This window comes from Haliotis asinina, chromosome 14 (genome assembly GCF_037392515.1).
Source record: "Haliotis asinina isolate JCU_RB_2024 chromosome 14, JCU_Hal_asi_v2, whole genome shotgun sequence".
NCBI lineage: Eukaryota > Metazoa > Mollusca > Gastropoda > Lepetellida > Haliotidae > Haliotis > Haliotis asinina.
In genome coordinates, this window is record NC_090293.1 from 28,491,093 (window position 1) to 28,515,926 (window position 24,834).

General features: G+C 37.3%; 1 protein-coding gene across 7 annotated transcripts in view; it reads left to right on the forward strand.

Annotated features, from left to right (window-relative positions):
• Positions 1–24,834, forward strand: part of LOC137261144 (LIM domain only protein 3-like) — a 124,608-nt gene that overhangs the window by 89,397 nt on the left and 10,377 nt on the right. For 4 of the 7 annotated variants that reach the window (XM_067798842.1, XM_067798844.1, XM_067798843.1 and 1 more), the window contains one exon: positions 6,112–6,201. In XM_067798842.1, the coding sequence (XP_067654943.1) occupies positions 6,112–6,201 (90 nt within the window). Of the gene's footprint in view, positions 1–4,046; positions 4,096–6,111; positions 6,202–12,359; positions 12,381–23,407; positions 23,618–24,834 lie in introns of those variants that run through there. The other 3 variants (XM_067798846.1, XM_067798848.1, XM_067798847.1) reach the window with 3 other exon arrangements.

The window sequence follows — 24,834 nt, forward strand, 5'->3', positions numbered from 1 at the left end:
TTAACTTTCTTATTTAGTTGTCTTTCTTCCTGTGGCTTTCTCATTCTAAGTTTTTGTCTTTTTCTCCAATATCTTTCTCTTTTCATTCATTATCTAATTCACCCTATTTGTTTTACTCACTGCCTCCTTCTTTCTTCTCGGTAGCTCAACAAACACAATGATTAATATACCTGATCTGTAATTGTATACACGTTACATATGCTGCCTGCACGTTTCACAGATCACATGTAGCATCAGAAGTGTCACATCCCATTACCACATCACATGCAGACACGCATTCACATATGTATCTACATGCGATGTTTTACTTGTGCCCAAAGCCAAATCCATTACCGACTGTCAAGCCTTTGTTAACTCGCTAGCCACAGCCATCAGGCTGGTGAATATCCCACACTTATACACCAGACACACCCATTTCATCCTATGTCATAATACCTTTATAATACCTAATGTACAGGTGCTCTCAGTATCATAAATCACAGTCCTGGATCCCATTGAGTCATTTCTTCCAACCAATTCACAATGTGACATTAAAGGGGCAGTTGGGTAGCCTAATGTTTAAAGTGTTTGCTAGTCATGCCAAAGTCCTGGATTCGATTCCTCACTTGGGTACAATGTGTGAAGCCCATTTCTGGTGTCCCTCGCCATAATATCGCTGGAATATTACTAAAAGTGGTGTGAAACCAAACTCACTCACACTCTGACATAAAAAGGATCTTTGTCCAAGAGCCTGTTGACCGATTCCAGTTTCCACAGTTTTGATGAAGGGTGGTATACATGTTTATTACAGCTGCGATTTGGTGGAGTATTATATAGAATTGGACATTTAATAAAAAAAAAAGGGTTTGAATTACTTAATTTGCAAGGACTTCCCGTTGAGTAAAACACAGTTCCCCTTTAAATTACATCACCATATCTTGTACTTGTTTGTATGGAAGTTTGAATGACAATTGATGAGTGTAATAAGTAACTCTAGAAGAGATATGTTCACTCCAATACCATGTTGGAGTAACACGTGTTGCAGGTTTGGACTTATCAATGAATTGTTGTCACAGAGAAATATCAAATATATGGTATTCAGATTTCCAGCCATGGAGTGTTACTGTAGCAGCAAACTAATAGTAAAACTGGAAAAACTACAAGTCTGTGATGAAATTCATGATTTGCTGAACACTTTGTTAAAAAAGAAATACAGTTAATATAGATTTTAACATGGATAATGAGAATTGTTTTGTTGTAAATGATCAAAGCTTTATTGTGTTGGCTGGTACAATTTCAACATCAGGACATCATGGATAAGTCTGAACCCAACTCAGAAATGCTCTTTAGTTCTGAAACTTCAGGGGCTGGCTGGGTAGTCGAATGGTTTAGCGTTTGATTGTCATGCTGAAGACCCAGGTTCAGATCCCACATTTGTCCTATTTGTGCAGTACTTCTGATGTCCTGTGCCATAATATTGTTGGATTATTGTCAAAAACAGTGTAAAACCCTACTCAGTCACTATGCAAGTTCAGTAGAGTGTTTTCACAATAGTTTGACTGTTTCAGCTAAAAGGCATCTTCATGTGACAGTAGTATTAGCTTTCGGTTCCATTTTGTTTCAATTATTCCCAAGCTCACTCAGCAGTTTATTTAGGGAGGAGTACAAATAAAAGTGCCTATATATGGTAATTTTGGCGTTTTGTCAAGATAAATAGAATAATTTTACATCAAATTTGAGAAGTTCAAAGTTGGTAAGTTGATTTGTGACATGCATTAGTGGGATGAATATGCATGAAGGGGTTTGGGAAGATATTCCAACGAGCAACTTCAAAGTAAGAATTTGCATATTTTGAACTTCCCTGTTTACCGTATACAGTGTAGCGTGACACATAATCATTGATATCTCAGGATGATCTTCTAGTTTCACTCACAAGATCTGACAGTAGAGTCACCTGACCTAATCTTGCTGTGTCAAAGGATGTGTTCGCTTCTTATTATTTTGCACATGGAATGTGATTTTTTCCTCTTTTTTCAATCAAATGCATTTACTGGAGCGTTAATTGTCTTTTCAAGGAATCTACAGAGACTACTTGACTGTCAGTTTTGATGGTAAAACCGGTTATTTGATTTTCTGCTTTAACTCAATAATTCACTTCTATTGCTTCGAACACAAATAGCTGTTCCAGAAAGACAACACAAAAAAGTGTAAGTGTCACAACATTGAACAATAGTTTATCCCCAAAAGGGCCCCGTCAGTAGACTAGGCATTGTAATTAGAAAATTACCTTTTCCCATGAAACTTGTCACTCGTGTGTCATTCCACCGAGAATTACAAGGGACTGTTTTGTAAAAAATGAGAACTTAATTTTTCCATTGCGACAGCCTTGTGGGTAAGTCGTTATTGAATCATTTGAACTTTTTGTCACTAGGATCTCAAGGTGTTGTTTTGTTCTCTTTGTCAACAGAAAAAAAGCCTCCTGTAATGAAATGTGTATCATAGCTTAAGAATTAGTCAGTAATTGGATAAAGTGTAACCTTTGTGAAAAAACACATCACATGACTTACTGTTCACTTGTTTAGTTTCATAAATGTTCATAATCGAATACTTGTCGTTTTTCTCAGACAGTCTGCTAAAACTGTGATATTAATTTCTTGTTGAGCCTTCCCTGACTCTTGGTATAATGAATATTGTTTTTCATTATCTTGACTCTAAATGTGAAGTTTGTCAGTGACTAGTTTGCTTGGAAACTTGCAAAACAGAGAGTTGTATGTAAAGAAGCTTACAAATTTATGCCAAAAGCATTTTCTTCTAAAATCATTATATTACCTCATGATGACAAACTACTTAACCTTTGATCTCATGGGAAACATCATTAGTTTTATTTGAGACTTTTGAAAAAAAACAACAAACAGATGCAAGAGTAATTTTTTTATCATGATATGAACCCTAAGGTGAGTTAGTTTCTGTGTAATATGTATCGTCATATAGTAATGTTACCTCCCATGAGATACATAGCCTAGAGTTTCCCACAGGAAAAATTCTGATAATTGATGATCATGTCTTATTTCAATTAAGTGTCCCTCAAAATGAGTTTCTCTTAGGTTTCTTTTCAAATTTCTGATGCTCCATGTTACTTGATCATCTGTACTAACCCCAGGTTGAAGAATTAATTTCATTTGCTGAAATACATAAGTTGAAATCTGAGTTCAGTCCTATCTATATCTCTTGAAGGTTTGAAATGTGAAAGCCAGTAGTTGTGTTTATTAGAAACTGAAACAATAAATTTCCCTAAATCCCTGAGGACTGAGGTAATGGTTAAAGCAATGTAAACTAAAATTCTGCTGGAGTGACCTTCACTATTTATACTAGCAGTTTGAAAACTACTTCAACATGCTTTAAGCAAATTTACAATGGTCGTTTTATTGGCAAAAATTTGTCAATGTAATTGACTTGTTATTGAATAATGAAACTATGCAATAAATTTGCAATTATGAAGACTAAACGTGAGCTGTACCTAACAAAGTTTAACAGTTAATATCAAAAGATTAAAAGTCTATCTTCTGACATGTATCTTTGTCTGGTGTCTCGAGCCTACATTCGCTTGAGTGAAGTTGTTAATTGGATCTGTGTGGACCATCAGATCAGGGCTTTTAGTTGTGAAACCTAAAACTGCATCAATGTTGTTTTGTAATTGAGGTACATTTAGCCAGCAATTCTATTGTCACTATTTGCTGATTCTTTGACTGCTGGGTCCTTGAGTTGGAGGCCTCTAATGGCATCTCAGCAGTCCCTCACACGTTGATGGGGCCTTGTTTAATGGAAAGAGCATATCTTTGCCCAGAACACTTAATGCTGGTAATGAGAAACCAGCAGTAAGACTTAGTTAATTGACAAACCACTGTATAATGTCCGCATATAATTAATATTTAATTTCTAGGCAATCTAATTCTCTAGTTTGATGTTCCCTCAGTTGAGAGCTATAAACATCTCAGAGAAATGAAAGTAGTTCAGTTCTTGTGTTTCACTGGTGAATATACTTGTGCTTGCTCAAGTTGAATGAATTTGACTTCGAAGACAAAAGCTTTTATCTTGGCAGGAAACTACTTGTGAAAGGTAATATTTATGTTCGGTTACCATGGAGTTATCATTGTTAGTTGTTTGATCGGCATTCTAGAAGTTGGTGACTCAAAAATGAGACATACAACTTTGTGGATGACAGCTTCTTGTTTATTCCAGTGTGACGTTTCAATGAGATTTTTACATTATTATCAAGCTAAAAGTGATGATGTAAGAATAAATAAATAAGAAGTTGTTATCAATAAAGCTGTTTGTTTCATTTTTTTATCATCGTTAACTTGCTATCCTGACTGAATGAGAACAAATTGAGGCAGCAGTTTAGCTTTACATCAGTTTCAGCAATATTCCAGCTATATTGTGGCAGTCTGTAAATAATCGAGTCTGGACCAGACTATCCAGTGATTCACATGGCCAGGAATTGAGTATCTGAATGGGTAAAACCATGTTACATAGAACGTACCCTGAGCTAGAACAGCCAGACATTGAGAGGTGTGGCAATGACAATAATATTAATGATAATAAGTACATTGATATAGCGCCCTATGTCTAAGCATCAAGTAGTTGCTCATGGTGCTTATACATGCATGCACGCACGCACGCGCACACACACACACACACACACACACACACACACACACACACGCACAAAAAAAATAGTTCATTTAGATAACTGCATCTTGAACAGGAAAGGTTTTGAGGTTATGAATGATCTTTAATTCCACCAATGCATTAACATGAATACCATTCCACATAAATCAACAAAGAGAAAATTACTACAATCTTAAGTTGTGGATGTGATTTTGTCTGTCATTCAGACCCTGCCACAAATATAGCTCGTGCAAATCAACATTACTGCTCTTACAGGTATTTTGTTAGGATGATGTAAGGAAGTTTCTTTCTGTAAAATATGTTAATTTCATAGACTAGATATGTGTCACAATATAGCTGTACACCTATCAAATGATTCAGTTTGGTTTAGATCTATTTCAGCATATTCGGGTTCCACTAAGCTTAATTTGAACTAGTTTTAATTGTAATGTATCTTTGTTCATCTTGTTGATATGTCATAGCAAGGAAACGTCTACTTACCACATTTGTTTCAACTGTTTCTGAACCTAAATATGTTTATAAGATACTTCTGTCAATCTATAGAGAGTTTACTTTAGGATTTCAGCTTAGTAATTATTTTAGTAAGAAGTGTCTGTACAGGTGCTGTTATCAATATCAAACAAGCGTACATGGGTTATTTCGTACATGTATGCAATTGTCAAATTGAAAAGTTGAAATCTATAAGTCAGCTCCTCATTCTTTGTTATTTCAAAAAGTGCCAGTTGTTATACCCTATATTCAGAAAAAACAGGCTCAGTTTTGAATGTTTTAGATAGCAATTATCCTGCGATGATCAGTTTTCCTAATTATAAAAGTAGTGAGACTTATTCCGCAAAAGTTTGCTCACAAAATCACCGATATTCATTAATTGATGATGACCCTATTAGGACATCACATATTGACAGAGGAGAACTCATTCACAGCATCTATTGTCTTTCAATCTCTAATGTTTTAAAGTGGTACCAGTATTGAATATCCTTCTTATGCCTGTTCAGGGCCCACTTATCAAAAAGCTTTGCCCTGAACATGAATAGATGGCATCAAGTGCCTGTTACACTGTAGTGAAGTGAACCACTCTCTTTCTCTCTAGTGGGTGCAGGATTTATTGGCTAAAAGGCCTGAGAGCGCCCATGACTTGAGATTGGCGAAACCCAATCCTGTATTATATGTCTGTAGGCCACATTGCTAATAGAGGTGCATTTAGCTGTATGGCTACAATGTAATTGAAGTACATTTAGTGGTTTGCTATGATTACAGTGGCATATCTACACCCTTGCCAGCTTTAAGTGGCGATATGTTTATGCAAGGTCCCAGGTCCTTCTTGAGATGAAACAGTCATGGTTTCACTCTTGCTTGCCAGTTTGTCAAATAATGATGCTGACAAGATTCTTAAAAATTGAAATGGCTTGTAATGTATGGTGGTTGTGTTTCCCCGTGTTACAGATCCCATTTGCAATATGAACGGAAAACTGTCTCCGCAAAACAAGCTGACTGGTGAGGAGGTACTGAGACTAGACAACAGTGGAGTGACAGGTAGGTGCCCCTTGTGTTACTTGTGTTGTGTTTGTGTTATATTATGCCACGCTGTGTCAAGAGTGACTTTCAAGCACTTGTTTTGTGACTTGGGCAGCTCTTCCGTGAAGTTAATTGTATCGATAGATTTTCCTGGAAATAACGGAGAGTGGGAAGCAGGCAGCGTAGAATGAAAAGGATGGTGGGATGAGGTTGAATAACAGGGTGGGGGTTGTGGTTATGTTGTGGGGGAGAGGAGAATGTGTTGGTCAGGAGATGACAGAGGGGTAAGGATAATCTGGGGAAAAGAAAAGACGATCTGTGTGTGGGGATGGAATGAGTAGGTGTGGAGAGGGAGGGGGATTGTGCCTATGGGTGCAAATGGAAGTACATCGGTTGGTGGAGAGGTGAGAATTTGGGAAAGGACAGAGGTGGAGTGGGGAGAGGTAAACATGGTCTGTGGGAGAGGAGGGGGGTGGTGTGTGAACTTGGAGGGAGTAGGCAGGGGATGATGGAAAGAGGAGATGGGTGGAGATGGGAGGTAATCAGTCGAGAGGGAGAGGTGAGAATTTGGGTGAGGACAACAAGGGAGAGAGGTAAACATGGTCTGTGGGTGGGGAGAGGAGTGGTGTGTGAGCTTGGAGGGGTTGTATAGCTTGAGATGATGAAGGCAGGAGTGTGTCAGTGGGTGGAGATGGAAGGGAATCACATGGTGGATAGGTGAGAATTTGGGTAAGGACAGACTGTTGGAGAGAAGGATAATCTGTGAGTGGGGAGAGGTTGGTGTGTGGGTTTTCGTGGACAGCCGGGATAGAGAGAGGACAAAGTGTGGATGATGGGAGGTTTGCCGCTAGGGAAGAGAACCTAGGTCTGGAGAATGTGCTTCAGAATCTGAATGGAAAGAGGAATTGGTTCAAACAGCTGTATTAATTCAATGGATAATAAAAACCCCATTACATCATGTAAGAATTGAGTGTTTATGTTAGGTTTTAATGTACAGAAACATAACTGTAGAGTATGCATTAGCTTGGCAAAGTATAATACATCTAACACAGGCAATTGTGGTAGGGGAATGTTGTTTTAATTGTTCTTTATGTACACAGAAACTGCCATTTGCCTTAACCTGCCATTACTGCATCACAAATGACAAGTATTATCTTCATTTAATATGTTCACAGAAGAATTGCTTGTCAAGCATCTCAGATGAAGTTTGTTGTTTACACAAACTTTCTTAGGGGTTGTTTTACTCGTGATTTGACAAGAACGCTTGTTAGATGACTCCTGCAGATAGACAAGTCAACATAATTTTCACCATCTCATCATGTGTTTTTCACATTGAATTCAACAATAATTTAGCAAGCAGTTTTTGCTTTAATCTTGTAGTATATGTTATTTATCAGCAGTGGAAAGGCAACACCATCAGGGACTCAAATATACCATTTTATCATCATTTCTTAACTATCTAATACCCTTGAAGTTTTAAACATTTTCTTTCAGTAATTATATCAAGCAAACTTTCAAGTTTAATTTATTGTGTTTTTACATATCCTTTATCGGTCTTCCACTACTAAGGTGCAGCTGAGCTTTTCCTTCTGTGTGTAAACAAGCCAAAGGGCATCCCAGCTAATTCAACTCGCTACACGCTAACATACTCACGTTTTCTTTTACGGCTTGAAATTGTGTATTCATCAATCAGTTTGAAGTAGTTGATGGACATGTACGTTGTTTTTCTGAAGCTCATGCTGAAGCTGTGGGTGATATATGCTGTTATATGGGCCTGCTAATGCAGTGTAACACAAGGCTAATGGAACAATAGGGATTCCAGCTATAGACTTGCTACAGATCCTCTCAAGAATAAAGGTCAATTGATTTGGAAAGTTTTATCGTACAGATTTTGAATTGGCTGGTTGTTTTATTAGCTTCTGTAGATTGCTTGTGATCTATTGTAAAAGCTGGGACTGGCATTTATTTGATTGATCGGCTGAACAGGGTTTTGGTGAGTGTGGTTGATAGCTGAAGGTGCTGCACTATAGCACAGAAGGGTTGCTTCCCTTGGATGCCAGGATCTGCTGATTGTTGGTTTGATTCGCAGCTTGGTCCTTGGTTAGACATTGGATTGGCTGAACAGGAGTATGGTTGATAGCTGAAGGTGATGCACTGAAGAGCTGCTTCTTTCGACATCAGTATCTGCTGACTGAGTTTGGTTCACAGCCTTGTCCTTGATCTGAGGCATGAGCTACACATCATGAATGTGTATAGTCTCAGGTGACAGGTGATACAATGTATCTTATTGCTGAATATAATGCACTTTGAAACAGGCCACTCTGCATACCATGCATACTGTCTCACTAAGCCTAGTGATGTTCATCACTGAGATCTCATTAATATTTTCCTCTCAAGTTAATTGACCACATGAATAAAAAAAAAATGCACAAATGTGGTGTCATGAATGGTAATACTTCATGATTGTGACCTAATGAATGAAATGACATCACAAACATGACATCATGAACAGTGTCACTTCATGGTTAATATGAGCTGACAAACAAAATTATTTCACAGTGGTCTTCATGAAGGACATTATTCATGATGCCCCATTGTGACCTTACAATGACATTATGAAAATCTTTTTTATGAACACTGTGACCTCACAAACAATTGCATCATGAAACATATTACTTCACGAACATTGTGACCTCACAAACAATGGGGCATTATGAAAGATGTCATTTCATCAGCATTGTGACCTCACAAACAATGGGGCATTATGAAAGATATTATTTCATCAGTATTGTGACCTCTCAAACAGTTGGGTATTATGAAAGATATTATTTCATGAGCATTGTGGCCTCATGAACAATATGAAAGATGTTATTTCATGAGCATTGTGACCTCACAAACAATGGGGCATTATGAAAGATGTTATTTTATGAACATATTTGACTTTAACAACCACAAGCAGCACTCAGACATATAGTACCTGATTAATCCACCATCCAAACCTACCATATTACAAGCAGAAAGGTTTACTGCATGAACTTTGGAACTGAATGTTTCAAAATCCCTATTTAATTACAATGTACTTTAGGAATCTTGCGATGGAATCTATGCTATGGATTTTAAAAATATCAGCATCCACTCAAATTAATTGGCATAGAATTCTGTTGCGTACATTACTTTAGCCCTAATCACAGATAGTGCCGTCTTTAAGATTTTAAATTGTTCACTAAGTATGTTGAATGACTATTGACCTATGTATATCAAGTATGCATGAAGCCGCTAGTTTTAGTGTTAGATGGGGCATTGCTCTTGCGCAGTGTAATTACAATTATCAATTATTAATTATTAAGTTCTCATTCATTCTAATTACAGTCTCATCAGACTAATCACAACGAAATGAGCATTCATTAATTTAACAAAGCCTTGCCTAATTATACACTGACATAATGCAAGGGAGGTAATTAAAATCAAACGAGACCCCTGATAGAGTTGGTCCAATGAGAGGATAATCTTCTCCTAAGTTAGTCACTGAGTCAACTCAGAGCAAAGTAGCAAATTATCGTACTCGGATTTACTCTTTATACAACCTCCTCTAATCAGACGGGGCTGTCACGGCTTTGTGGGCCCATCGGCAACAACATGATGTACTCCCATCCATGGGTGCTGCAATGATACAACGACATGTCTCCTGTTTGAAGGGAACTGGTGTGTCTTAAGTTTACAGATTATCACACAGCAAAAGTGAGTATGAAGTCTCGTGAGAGTTTTGGACATGTGAACTACATCCAGTATGTTTCACTTGTTTGGGATGTACTGTCATCCCAAACAATATAATATTTACTTGTTGTAATAGACTGAGTCAGTTCTTCAGTAAAGGGCTAGTGTGGATTCTTTGGAGCCATGCACATGTTACTGTAAAGGACTGTGTATTTGCTTGCTGTAATTTGTTGTTATTTGTAAGGTATTGTACTCATGCCTTTGTAGGGACTGTACACATGGTTTTGTAAGAGATTCTACACATGCTTTTGTAAGGGACTGGTGTTAGTTGTAAGAGACTGTACACATGCTTTTGTAAGGGCAAGTGTCAATTGTAAGGACTGTACACATGCTTTTGTAAGGGGCAGTCTCACTTTTAAGGGACTGTACACATGCTAGTGTAAGAGACACTACACACCTTTATGTAAGGGACTAGTGTCATTTGTAAGGACTGTGCACATGCTGTTGTAAGGGATTAGTGTCTAGTGTACATGGATGAATGGATAGATGGTTGAATTGATTGATATGGGTTGATAGTAAGGAAGATTGATGCTAAGATTGACGGGCTGGTCGTTAGAATAGTGGTTGAACAGATGTATAGCAAATAGAATTAGGCAGGTGGATGGAAGTCTCTGTATACACCTATAGGCAGGAATTTGTGAGACTACAAAAACATAGAATCAATGAAGTATCGAACCTTGGTGACGGGCAAAGATTGTATCGACATGACAACTGGTCAATATATACTTTGTTTCCATTATGTACACACAATTATGATTGTATCAATAGAATTTCGTTTGATTTGAATATAAATTAAAAAGATTGACTTGAGTCTCCCCTAAGCAATAAATCAGCTGGTTTGGGCAGGCCATCATTAAGCAACTGTTTACACTGAAGTAAAGCCTTTTATATTGTTAATGGTAGAAAGAACTATTGATTTGAGACTTAAAAGCAGCAAATTTGCTTCATTATAGGGCCTTGAGTTTCCCTTTTCTGATACAAGAACAAATTTACCTAATTTCATAATTATTTTCTGTTAAAGAGGACTTCCTGAAAAGCAAGTTTCAGTTTTGTCTTTGAAGTTGGTTTTCTTTATTATTAAAGAGTGGTGGTATAAAACCTACAGTCAAAGAAAATCAATGCATAGAAAATAATTTGGCAAATTTTAACGATACTGCTCATAGAAAATTCTGAAATGCCAGCTCTAATTCTTTTTTTTTTTCCCACATTGGAAATATTCAGATATCTGCAGGGGTCTCTTTGCAGCGAATTGTTCTTCTCATCTCATTTCCTATATCACTGGAAACAAACATATCTAAAATATTTTCTTAACTATCTCCTGTGGTTATTTAAATTGATAATGTCATAAACTGCTAAATCGTAAAAGATGTCTTTTAATCGGCAAAGTTTTATTGAAAAAAACAACCATAATTGGCTTTCCAAATTAGATGGTTTCATGCTCTTGAATCTGGCTGTTTCTAGTTTCATGGTACAAATATTAGGCACTGTAGAAAGACTCCAATTATCGCTTAGAGAGAAGCAGACTTTTCTGCTACAAACAAGAGCCTTGTATTGATATAAATGACAGTGTTGCTTTAATGAATGCATCGTCTCTGTTATGTATAGATTTTTTGACATTGTCACTTACGAGCTAATTAGTGGAGAAGCTGATATTTCATCGAGACATGCTTGCTGGTTTAGAGCCTCTCTTTGGATAATACATGTTCTGCATAGGTTATCATTGTTAAGTGGTCTTGTATGCTGCTCCTCTCGCGATAGTGCCAGCTGTCTGTTTTTATAAAATGGACGAAAATGAAGTTATGGTTTACAGGAAATTGAAAAATGGTGGATATAGTCGAAATGGAGTGTGAGGGGTCTCAACCCCTTGATCAAAGCCATTCTTTTTCGTTTGGAAATTGCAAAATCCTGTCACGTCAGATTCCTTAATTTGGAGAGGAAAGAAGGAATTAGAGTCCCTCTATGGATATGTGTCCACTGGAGCCAGCAATTAAAAGCGGTTCTGTGTTTCAGCTTGACTGTCCTCTATGTCGAGACGTGTCTTTAATTAGCCTGCACTGTAGTGCTGTAATTTCCTATGTACAATCTTGCCATGTTTAGGGACACACAAGTTTGTATCGCCACTTACAGCGAGGAAGCAGAAACGGTGGGACAGGCTTTTACTCTTAACACGCATTATATCTCTCCTCTTGAACAGAGAAAACCAGTTAGGGTCTATTGACACTCTAAGTCATTAAAGGCTTTTAAGCCCGAAAATTTCACCCTACTGTTTTGCACCCTGGTATGGAGAAAGATATTGATTCGACTGGAACAAAAACACGATTCTCGTTAATTGATGCACGTCACTATAGGACATTGAGAGCAGTGTGTATGTTAGCGAGAGAGGCTCATATTGTTTATACTGCACCGATATACAGGCGAAATGGGTAAGTGTCTAACTATTATATCCTGCATTATTTTGTCAGACTTTCTTACACAGCTCTTGAAGCCATTTTGGCAACGACTCTGTCTACGTCATCACGCCCTGCATTACAACATAGCTGTTGGTGAATTCATGCTTGTAATAGACTTGTCAGTTTGAAATCATCGAAGTAATAAGTGAAGTTTCAATGGAGCATATTCTGACTTTGTGAGCGAGGTAATCATGTGGTCTGGTGTATCTATGAAGGTTACAGGTTTGACTTTGTGAAATGGCAAAAACTTTGCGAAATGAGAAAAACTTTCAGGGATGAGTGTCAAATTGATATTAGTGCAAATTTTGTATTGAATTTGCTGCACATTAAAATGGTATTAATATTGCATCTTTGACATTGCAAGTAAATACAATGATTGATTAGGTCTTGATTAAATTAATTTGATATAATTGGCAAGCCAGATTTTCCTAATATTCCATTAACATGAACCCATCCATTGCTGATTTGACATGTTCATATTTTGATTACTTATGACAAATCAATGCTGAAGCCTTACCCTGTCTGAAACAGCTAACTCTGGAATTATCAAACAAGTATGTTCTCATTAATAAATGATCTATCACAATGAAGAATGTACATACTGTAAATTAATGAATTCTTTGATCCTGAAATATTGGAACTGAGAACAAGTGTAGCATGTTTCATAGCAAGTGTTCATAATGTGACTTTAATCAAATTTGTCTTGAGAGTGTCAAGGAATTACTGTATTCAGGCTGATTTCTGAAGGGTGAATGTGAGAGTGATATATTTGAAAGTTGCAATTTTCCTTCTATTGTTTGAAATCTAATGTATATGTATGATCGTAAATATTATTACATTAATCATAGATTGTTCTTTGGCTACTTTTATCAAATGTCAATGTGCTGAGGGATGGATTACTGGAAGGACACCCACTAAGAATGAGATAAAAACTGTTCAGACAATAAACTTTGTTTATGTGTGATGTCTGAACATGTTTTACCACATCCTAAAAGGAGGTGAAAACAATTCAGATGTTATATCTAAATGCAGGCTTGTGAAAAACAGTTCAGACATGATACATGTACTTAGCGTTTGATAAAACCTGTTCAGACATTGCATAAAAAATACAGGTCAGACAATAATTCAGTCATTACTTCTGAAATAAGGGAAGATAAAACCAGTTCAGACATTATTTCTGAACTAAGGGGGAGTTAAAACCTGTTCAGACATTCATATAAATTTGGGGTCAAGCAAAAACACTTCAGGCACTTTACATGAAGAAAACCAATTATTACTTTATAAATGGAGCAACACTGTAATAGCATCTAGCATCCTTTAGAATTTCACACAAAGTAACTGAAACTCTCCAAACCATGACCCATTCAAAGTCATCTTTAGGTCACACTGATTCAATTTCAATTTCATAAAGATTCAACCATTTTGAACTACAAGATGCTTTCAGAAAATGAACTACATGTTCAAATTATTTTCATTTGCCTGACTCTAGGATGGATTGAAAGAGTAAACACATAACTGTAGTCAGATGTTTGTATGTGTGACTAAATGACAGGCAATCATGTACTTCAATTGCACTGTATAGTCTCTTGCCCCTGCTACCTGTGAAGATCCGGGTTGGAATTGATAGTCAGCACAGGAACCCATATTTCTCATTGGGTAGTCAGGTTGGCACATGTCATTGTATCCCAAATGTGTAGATCGATGCTCATGCTGTTGATCACTGGATTGTCTGGTCCAGAGTTAATTATCTACACACTGCCGCCAGGCAGATGGAATATTGTAGAGTGCAACGTAAAGCTAAACTCACTCACTTGCCACCACTGAAACCTCATTGTGAGTCTTCTCTAACAATTGCTGTGAAAATAGTACATGTAAATGAATATTGCTGTTCAAGGTGTGTGTGACAGTAGGTGTTACAATACAGAGTTAATATGATATACATGCTACAATTCAAGACTGATTACTATACTTGCATTTATGCTTTGTAGAGGTCTACATCTGCACAAACGTATTGTTGAGTTGTGCCCCTTACTCACATCAAGAGTATAAATAACTGGTTTGAATCCCAGGGTTGCCTCATCAGCATCAGCAACCTATTGCAGGTGCCCCCTAACTTGATATTGCTGGAATATTGCTGTTCTAAATAACATAAAACAAACTTACTCACATTTATTTCCCTTATCAAACACTGGATATCAAATCTGAAGATTCCATTTGGTTCCTTTCTGTTTCCAGATAACAAGGACCCATCAAATATGTGGTTGTTAATGTAAAACTTCACCCTGATGAATAAGAAATTTCTTCCTTCCTTTTTGCCTGTGATTAGAACTACTTTATTAGCAGTGCTAGTAATGCAGTTATGTCCATGAGGAAATTTCATGAGCACACATGCACTTGTTGGAAAAAGTTACGTGATTGCTAGCTGAAAAAAAAAAAAAATTAAATCATGAAAAAATGACCTTTCCAATCTGTTCTGCCTTGGAGTCTAATTGCCCTAATGTATGATGACGGAGGTTAGCTCACTGGTTATCTATAGATGCAAGCTTGTCAATTAAAGGGTTAATGTCTGTTTAGGAGTAGAGATAGCCCCCCAAGCAGACTATAGATGGCTCCACAGCAGACCACCATTCACAAGTCAAACTTAGGCAGTACATTTCAAGTCCAAACACTATCAGACCGGTATGTTAGTGGACTGTGTGGTGATATACATGTAAACTGTGGATATACTGTGTATTAGTGTATCTGGCTTTAGCAAACAGAGAACCATCCGCCACTTAATTTGCCTCCTGATTGCTTAATTGGTTGGTAATTGGGTAGACACTGTGGCATGTTGATGTATTGGAAAGATGATTAGACGGGTAAACACACGACTTGAGTTGTAACTTGTGGCGAACAGATGGAGATGTTTGAGAGGACGGCATGGGGAGTCTTGTTGTCATCCTGGGGGTAAGGGTTCACTGATGCTCAGAATGTATTGTCATCTTCTGGGACAGGCTTGAGGGAACAGACTAGGCTTTTATTGAAGGCAGAACTTTATTGCTGATTGGACAGTCTTGTCTTCTGAAGGGAACAAGCTTGGAGATCCATTCAAGGATAGGCTTCATTGATGCTTGGTCTGCTTGTTTTCTGGAGGGACCAGGTTTGGGATTCACTGAAGAAAGGGATCCATTGATGATGGCATTTTGTCTTGTCATCGGAAGGTGCTGGATGTAGCCCATGCTTTTATTCATGATTGGACAGTTTTGTGTTCTGGAGAGAAGAAGCCTGGGGATTCATTGAAGGAGGGGCTTCATTTGACAGTTGGGTTGTCTTGTTATCTGGAGGGAACAGACTTTGGTTTAACTAACAAATGGACAGTCTTGTCATCTGGAGGGCCCAAGCTTGAGAATCCATTGAAGGAAGGGTTCGTTGAAGATTGGACATTGCTGTCAAGAGTGGAGAGGATTTACCTTGGTGCCTCTCCTCAAGGAACTTGTTACACTCTACTTTGAGTACTTGTTCTGTTGTTGTGAGGAAGCAGTGAAATGACCTGTGAAGGTTACGTGAGATAGAACATCCTCTGGAAAATGTGACATTACTTAGATCCATCTTTTGAATTGTTGAAACAAGCATGTTCTTCTGTATTTCGAGTAAAATCTAACAACCAAGCAACTATTTAGAAGAGGTAACACCATTAAAATCTGATTGGAGTAAGAGAAGTTTTGACCTGAAGGAAAGAAGTGACACTATGGACCCTTCATCAACAGGTAAGACACTATCAGGTGTGTAAACTAGGGGAGGGGCAGGGTGAGGGGAGAAGACACCCATCTGCACAAGCTGCTCTTCATTTTCAGAAGCTGTGGACATGCCACATTATCTACACTTTCATGGGTTTTCTTGGATATGTTGGTTTCATAGTCTGTATGGCAGACTGAGAATGTTAGAATAAACATACATTAACAACTGTCATGAGAGCCCAGTTGTAAGACCCGTGAAGGTATGCAGTAGAATTCAGCAGAACATGCTTGCCATAAAAGCCGACTAACGGGATCGAGTGGTCAGGCTCGCTCACTTTGTTGACAGGTTACCGGTTCACAATTGCATAGATTGATGCTCATGCTATTGATCACTGGATTGTCTGGCCCAGACTTGATTATTTAGCTGGAATATTGCTGAGAGCGGCGTAAAACTAAACTCACCCACTCGCACAGTAATGAATTGATCTGAATTTTATGAAGAAATACCATGTAGTTTCTATTAACACAAGATCCTATTCTTTTCTTAAAGGTTTAGATATTTTCAAAACAATATAGAAACTAAAATTATGTCAATGAAAGTAGGATGCATAAGTATTAATAAAGAAGAAAAAGTACTTTAATCCATAAATTAGAGGATTTCTCAGTTAAAATTTGAACTATTCCGTTTCTAATTTAACAGTGGTGTCTTTGAAATAGAAGAAATGTGATGTAGATTAACCAGTTCCAATACTGTCTTTGTTGCAGGGTTAGAAGTTTCATTTGAATAAACAACAACATTATGCCCTTCATCATCTGAAACCATAATATTTCAGGATGGATTTAATGTGTGCTGGAAGATATTAAAACTATTAAAATCAAACCTATTAATAATATGTGAATATCAATTGTTAAATTATTTGTTACATAGAAACATTGTTTGAATTATTTTTATTAAAAAATATTAACAGCATTGAAATTCACAATCCTTGAATTTGTATATATATGTTTTTAAATGTGTCTGAAGTATATCAACATTTTGATAATATTCAGCACCATTAGTAACAATTATAACATTGTTTTCCATTCCAACCACTATGTAAATGAACATTCTTCAAGAGCTAAACATATTTCTTATTAACCCAAGCATGCTAACAATATATCGTCGCTGTCTTTACCATATGACAAGTGAAGTAGACATGAGATTTTCAGCTAGTTGTAAGGAAAGTAGTTTCAGCGCCTCCTAGTCCCATCTTGTGTTCCATGTCTGGGACGCAAGGTGTTGATTGTTTTAAAGTAGCATGATACCTCTTCTCCAAATCCCTATGTGCTAAAAGCTCTCAAAATAAAATGTTTGTTTTATGTCCTGATTTTATAATGGGGCTCTTATTTGATGGTGGTCAAGGAATACGCTGGTGAGTTAGAGATCTGAATATTGTTTCTGAAATGTCCGGTGTCACTTTACTTGGTGTATCAAGGACTGTATCAGGTGTTTTTCTTGTGTATCGAGCTAAATCTGTGAGAAGTCAATGAATAATTTCTTCCATTTTGAAGACAAAATAAGCATATTATTGGATGTTTCTCCTGCATGATGAAACTGTTAAGAAACAAAAAGTTATTGACAGGAAAGTCAACAATAAATGTCGAGTGAAAACTGAGACCCATTTAATCTAGAATTGTTTTTATTTTGTTTTTTAAAGCAATAACCTTTAACAGTCCAGGTGTGCCCTGTTAAGAAACAACAAGAACAAAAGTGTTCAGGAGTTTTATTTCTTCAATTACAGTGTAATACTAAACCTTTTCAAAAGATGTTGTTATCATTCACAACAAAGTGTGTTCATTGTGGGAAGAACTACGTGTTGTGTGTCCATCTGACGCAAGGAGGCAGTCCTGATTTTGCAATGTATCTAGTATACGAAATAAACCCAGACATGATTGGCACGGCAAGCACACTGATCAGAGCAAAGTTATGTTCATGAATCAGTGCGGAAATCTGTGATACTCTCAAAGAATGAAAACAAAGATGGTGCTGTCGACCTCCTCTGTGATTTCTCCGGCTGTGGTCCGGGTATAAAGTCGCAGAGACTGAGAATTAAGCTTTCATCAATATGGTAACGAGAGAGGCATGCACAGGCTATAAAAACATCCTACAGCTCACTCGCACCAATGCAAAAAATTGAATTTTCAGGAATTGGGAAAATGTGTCTCGAATGACATCGAGGCTGTGAGGTGTCAACCGCTAATGGCTCCATCTAAACATTTACAGTATTTGGATGCAATGTTTATGGTAGCATAAAGTGCCTCTTTGAGAGAGGGCCTCAAGTGATGCTTTGTACCCTGCAAGGAGCTGAGCACGGGGCAAGACGTTTGTTTTCGTGCTTATTCTATCACCACATACCATCTTCACAACAGTGCAGAGTGGTGGTCTGTTGAGGAGGGTGTTAATGCATTTCGTGTGTTAAATTTGATGGATATTTTCGGGTTTCTTGCCTTGATGTGAGGTACTTGCACTGTAGCCGGAGACATGGACTGGTGACCAGCGCTGCAAAGAGTTTCCACAGCCTGTGAAGGTACCTTGAGTTTTGAGACTGGCTTGATTGATAGGATTCAGGTTCTGTTTGAGAGAGTGAATGTCATTATTCATAAGTTGAGTCAAATGTATTGTAGGGGGATAAAAATCGACCTTATTTTAAGTAAGTGGCATGTTTTATTTTGCAATACTTCGAAGCATGATGGATGAAAAAATCTTGATGGTGGTGTACATATTGCATACATTCTTATAAATTTATTTAATATGTCATTTGGTCATGTGTTAAATTGGATGTGGCAAAAGTAAACAGAGCTAACATTAGTTCATGAAAATATTTACGCCTAATGTAAGCCATTCCATCAGTCATTTCTCAAACATGGATGCAAGGTCAGGCCATTAAATCACAGGGAGGTTACTCAAGACTGTTGAACCTTCTTCACTATCTAATTAATATCTCAAGAAGGTGAGTGGAAAGTAAGTTAATGTTTGTTGAAACTATGCATTTTATCTGGTTAATCAAGATAATCTCAGATTCGGACTACTTATTAAATCCACGATAATGCCTCCAGTGCTTCTGCCAGGCCTAATTTGCGCTAATTGCCCCTTACTTGTGTGGTCTGATGTCAAAGGTTGCCATACCTTGCCTCAACCAATCATAATTGGTTAACCTGGGAGTTGACCTTGGGTAAACATGATGTCATTGGCTGGTGATTTACAAGGGCTGGTGGAGGCAGGACGGATAGGCTTCTACTGACTTAGTGTATGCAACCCACCTGCATTATTGGCAGCTAGTCTTGCATGATGGTTATCTGCTGTAGGTGTGGTTACATTTGGTAATTAAAACTTCAGTTTAGGTGTAATTTTGTTACATCTGGAGGCAATGTAGTGTGAGAATTGTTAAATTAAGTTAATAGTTATTTGCTTTAACTTATTTTTCTTGTGTAGAATCATGTTTCTTGTCTCTTTTTTTGTAGAGAGAAGCATTTATTAATAAGTCAGAGAAAAATGTAAATTTTGTTGTCTTGTCTAAAAAAAATTAAATTTGTCAATGATAAATAAGTTACATGTGTTTATTAAGTTTAGAATATTGCCTGAAATCTGATAATGCTGTGAAGTATCTTTTTAAAATATACATACTTTTTATTTTTGAAGTTGTAATAGGCCATTGTTGGATTTGAGGTTTTCCCATGTAGTGAAAATTGTTTTCTCCCGACTATCAGCTGAGACAGGTCTAGCCTCTAATTGTCCAAGTTTGTTCGAGAACTCCCCTTCATGATTGATGCCAATAAGATTACGACATTTTGAAACCAAATAACTCTTATTTGACATTCTCCACGGCCTGTTTCCATTGCTATTTACATAGAAAATTGGTTAATAATTTGCTTACAAGCGAGTCATTGTCGGTGTGTTGTCCAAATGATGCAAGCCAGCTGCGGGAGATGCTGTGGACTCGGCCAAACTCTGCTTCCAAACAACTTCAAAGCAAAATTGAGTCACCAGTTTAAAAATTGATGCCTTCCTATCTGACATGTTCCATTTGTCCAGACAACCAGTTAGACATTTAGACGATTAATAGATAAGTTAATGATATAAAGAAGCTCTCTGGTGTGTAAGTACGCAACTTGCAAGAAGGAGCTCTCAGTATAGGAAGCCTACCATCTGTCTGAATTGAAACTCTTTCTGGACTGGAGCAACATGCTGTCTACCCATGGAGATAGCATGGCTGGCCCAAGTTCCGTTGAGCATAAATCATCGCTCCATAGCGTATCATAAAAGATATGTAAATTTATGATAAACTGTTAAATTCTTATTTAGGATGACTCACAGCTAATAAATTTCAAAATTCCCACTGCTTTTTTTGTTTCATTTAATTTTAGATTAAGACAGTTTTGCCTGGAACCACTACTTAATCTACTCCAAGATGGATCTCAAGCAGTAATAAAAATGTAGATAAAGTTAATTTGATAAAATGAAATTTGTGTTACTTTGCTCGTTTTGATATTTTACAGTGTAAGGCAAGACCAATATGTTTAATAATACATTATTTAGTATAAGGTTTCTTTGTTTGACAAAGGCTCTACATTGTTTTATTTTGTGAAATCATAATGAATAGATCTTGTACACTGGTTGGTGGTTTTATTAATTTTGCATCTGTGTCTTCATCGTTTTCTATCCAATGTAACTAGCATCACCACATTTCGTACATTGATTATTTGTTGGGTTGAAAAGGTACTCCAATTAATCAATGATGTTATTTTTTCAACTTGAAGGCTGGGTTCATGTTTATATACTTCAATAGCAACAGTGGACCTCCCAGGAAATGAGGTAATGAAGCTAACAAACAAAGGGAGAGAAATGGCATAATTAGAATAAACAAGGGGATTGGGAAATGGGGGATTAGAGATCAGGTCCAATCTTATCTCCTCCAGCAGCTGCTAGTGAGGGGTCCCCTTCTCTTGACCTGGAATTCCACTACACTGAACAAGTTCCGGGAGGGAAGGAGCCTGGAGGGCATTCAGATGAGAGGACATTGTTGGACAGGGAGGGGATCACTGAGGTGGGGGGTGGAGGACATAAGAGGGTGAGAGCACAGGAGGGTCAAGTTAGCAGAGGGAGGGTGTCAGAGGGTGGAGGATATCTGAGGGTGAGGGATCACAGGGTGGAGGATATCTGAGGGTGAGGGATCAGAGGGAATAGGTGCCTATAAGTTATTTTAATTAGTCTGTCTCAGAGTCCCTGAACTAACAACCTGTCTCTGAAAATGAACATATTTTACAGAAAAAAAAGAAAATTATGAAAAGGAGCCCAGAGACTTTCTTCATTTTCAGAAGCTGTGGAAATCTAGACTTGCCACATTTTATAGACTTGTGTAGGATTTCTTGGATATATTTGCTTCAGGGTCTGTATGACAGACAATCCATGAACCACAATACTTTGCCTACTGCTTTGCCTTCCTGGCAGCGCTCAAACCATGAATGAAGCTTCTGAAAATTTCAAGGAAGAGTAGGGGTATATGAAGTGGTAGGGTCGAAATTTGAAATGTGGATCTGAGGAAGGTGATAATCAGAGGCTGGGTCATGTTCATTAAATATGAAAAATATGTTCTCAGTTGGGGAGAAGTCTGAGGGTATGTGTGCAAAAGCAGTTACTTGGTTTTAAAGATCAATCATATTTAACATGTTATGAGGAAAATCACACATGGCATTATCTTGAAGTGCAAAATTTTACACTGTTTAAACCAGCTGGATCTGGATCTGTGAGTGTAACCCAGTAGAAAATCAACAAATGTTGCAGATTACATATCCACTTGAAGGAAAGCCCTAATCTGGGAGTTATGCCTGGATGTGCTACTGTGCCCAGATACTGAAGAGCCTATAATCTCCCTTGGTTAGGGGTGGCCCAAGTCCTTCAAGAGATTGTCTGAGCGAACTACAGTAATTTATTAAATAAACTGTCTCTGTAACACACAAATTCTGTACATCCTTGGTTGTTTCCGATTTGAAAACTGTCTGATGAACTGATGACAGATGGCAAGAGTATTTTTTTAATTTATATGTGCAATGATAGTGTTTTACAAAGCGAGTGGACTTGATTTTTATACCAGCAATATCACCACACACTGTGCCCGTGTGGGGAATTTAACCCATTGCTTGGGTGTGACAAGTGAACACTTTAGCAACTAGGCTGCCACATCTCCCCTGGTTTTACAAAGTTACAATTCTTGTGAAAAATTTGGGAGTTATTCCATTGACAGTGTGCTACAATTGCTTTGTGAAACTTGTGAAAAACTGTGACTTTCTGTGGTTCAAGGTCCACATCATTCTAGATAAAGACTGCCTGATATAGAATTGAAATGATCATGATGGGTGACCATATGTTTCATTCTGTGAGATAGGTTACAAAGAAAACTGGCTGAAGATTATCGTAAGATATGGCTCATAGCAGCAGGAGTCCTTTTTGAATAGAGCACTAGTTTGTGTTGATCTTATGCTGTGGATGGTTTTGTGGCCAATTGGTCAAGGTGTTCAGTCATTGTGCTGAATACCTGTGTTTGATTCTCATGTGGATACAGGTTTAGAAACAAATTAGGCATTCAGCACATATTTAAATGTTGCCAAAAGCAACAAAGAATTCCTCACTGTCTATCAGTCGGTGGCTAATGTCCTCCATATTCTAAGCATACCCTTAATGTCTCTGTAATATTGTTGTGATGTAACTGTATAAATTACTGTCATATTACCATTATATTATTCACTAAGGACACATTTTATTGTCCCCCCAAGTTATGATATGAGATCCCTACACTATTCCATGACAAGATTCAGCCACATGAAGTTAATTTTAATCCCCATGTCATAAATATTCTGACTGGTCATGTAAAACCAAAAGTCAGCTATTACAGACTATTTTTTATGTCTTATTTTTGTGTAGATCAAAGGTCACTGTATGACATAAAATATTGGTTACATGATTTACTAATACAGAACCACAAAGAACTGTCTCAACGAAATAACAGACAAAAGATGAGGATGCAATCTTTATGCATTCACACCTGTTTATTTCTTTGCTTTTGGCAACATCTACCAACAAATCTGAAGTAAAACTTAAGCTTTAATGTACCAGTTATCCAAGTTGTGATATTATGCAAATATGTTTCCTGCTAAGAAGATTATATAAGATTTTACTACGCACTACGGTAGTACTTACATACGAGCAGGTTGTTTACACAATTGTGGGATGCCACTTGAGTTGACGCTTATCCTGATGAGCTGTGAGGGAAACGGTAGTCCCAGCGTTAGTGTTGAGAGAATAGCCAGTTGGGATAGTGGGAGGCAAACACATGGTCACTCGACGGTAATTTCTTGGCCACTAGTTTTAGTTTATACAAGTTACAATGGAGGACAGTATAAAGAAGGAAACCTACTCTGACTCCGATCCCTGCTTGATCGACGATTCAGACAGCCAAGGTGATTACTGATTGATTGTTAATCGGATTTAAAAAATGCAGAATTGTTGCAGTTCAGTAAATCTTATTGTCCAGGCACGACATCAGTCAAAACTACAACATGAGTAATTCAGACTTGATTCTTTCTGACTAGATTTGGGGAGAAAACATCTATTTCTGCCTTATTTTGTGGAATATTTTCACTAGTTTTGTTACTAGCACTTCACAAAGGCTAACAGAAGACCAGTGAACAGCTTTGGTTTTTATGCCAGTGATCTAGACTTGTATGAATCTGTATTAATATGCAAGATCATATTTCTTATACTGTACAATATTTATTTTTCCTTCCTGTCAGGTTAGGTATTAGATTTATCAAATATTCTGTGTCACCAATCCTCAAGCACTGTAACATATACTATATTTCATATTACACTTACCCAGTGAAGAACAGATTTGAGATTTGAACCCATACACTAACAATGAGCAAACATATGCATCACTATATTGTAAACAAAGGATTTGATAAATAAGCATTCCTCAATTTTGTGTTTGATGTCTACTTGTGACCGAGTCCAAAATGTATGGATAGTCTGTGTTTAGTTGTGAGATTATGAGATAACACTAAGCTTAAGTCCCCATCATGTGACATGATGTAATCTGATAATCCTGTTGACCAGTATCCTCTAACTGACCCATGCACTTGAAACAATGGTGGTCGTTGGACTCTCGTGTCATTGTAATGTAAATACCCACTCAAAAATGTTGTAAATCTTTCAACAAGGGTGGTGTTGTGGAACAACAATAAGCAGTTTGCATGTCATAGGAATATTTTCATGTATATGTATAAGCTATAATAATTTTCATGGAAACGTTCATTGTAAGCAAATAGTGTAAGATTCTAACATTAATGCATATGATTGTGTCTGTCAATTCATAATCTGTTGATTTAGTACATATAATATATACCATTCAAGAAGGAAGGGATATTCCATTTTGCGCGCGCACACCACCAACCAATGTCAATGCATATGAAAAGAACTAAAATATATCCAAACAGGTGAAACTTTCCAAAGGAGCACTTTCATGTGTCTTCATCAGTTGTATCCTTGGGTTCATAAATTGCATTTTATCAATCTTGTAAATCCAATATCCCCTTACTTTTTTGAACGGTTGATGTATCAAGGGAATTATAACTAAGAACGTTTGTAAATATGTTATGATGCTACTTGATACTGTGGG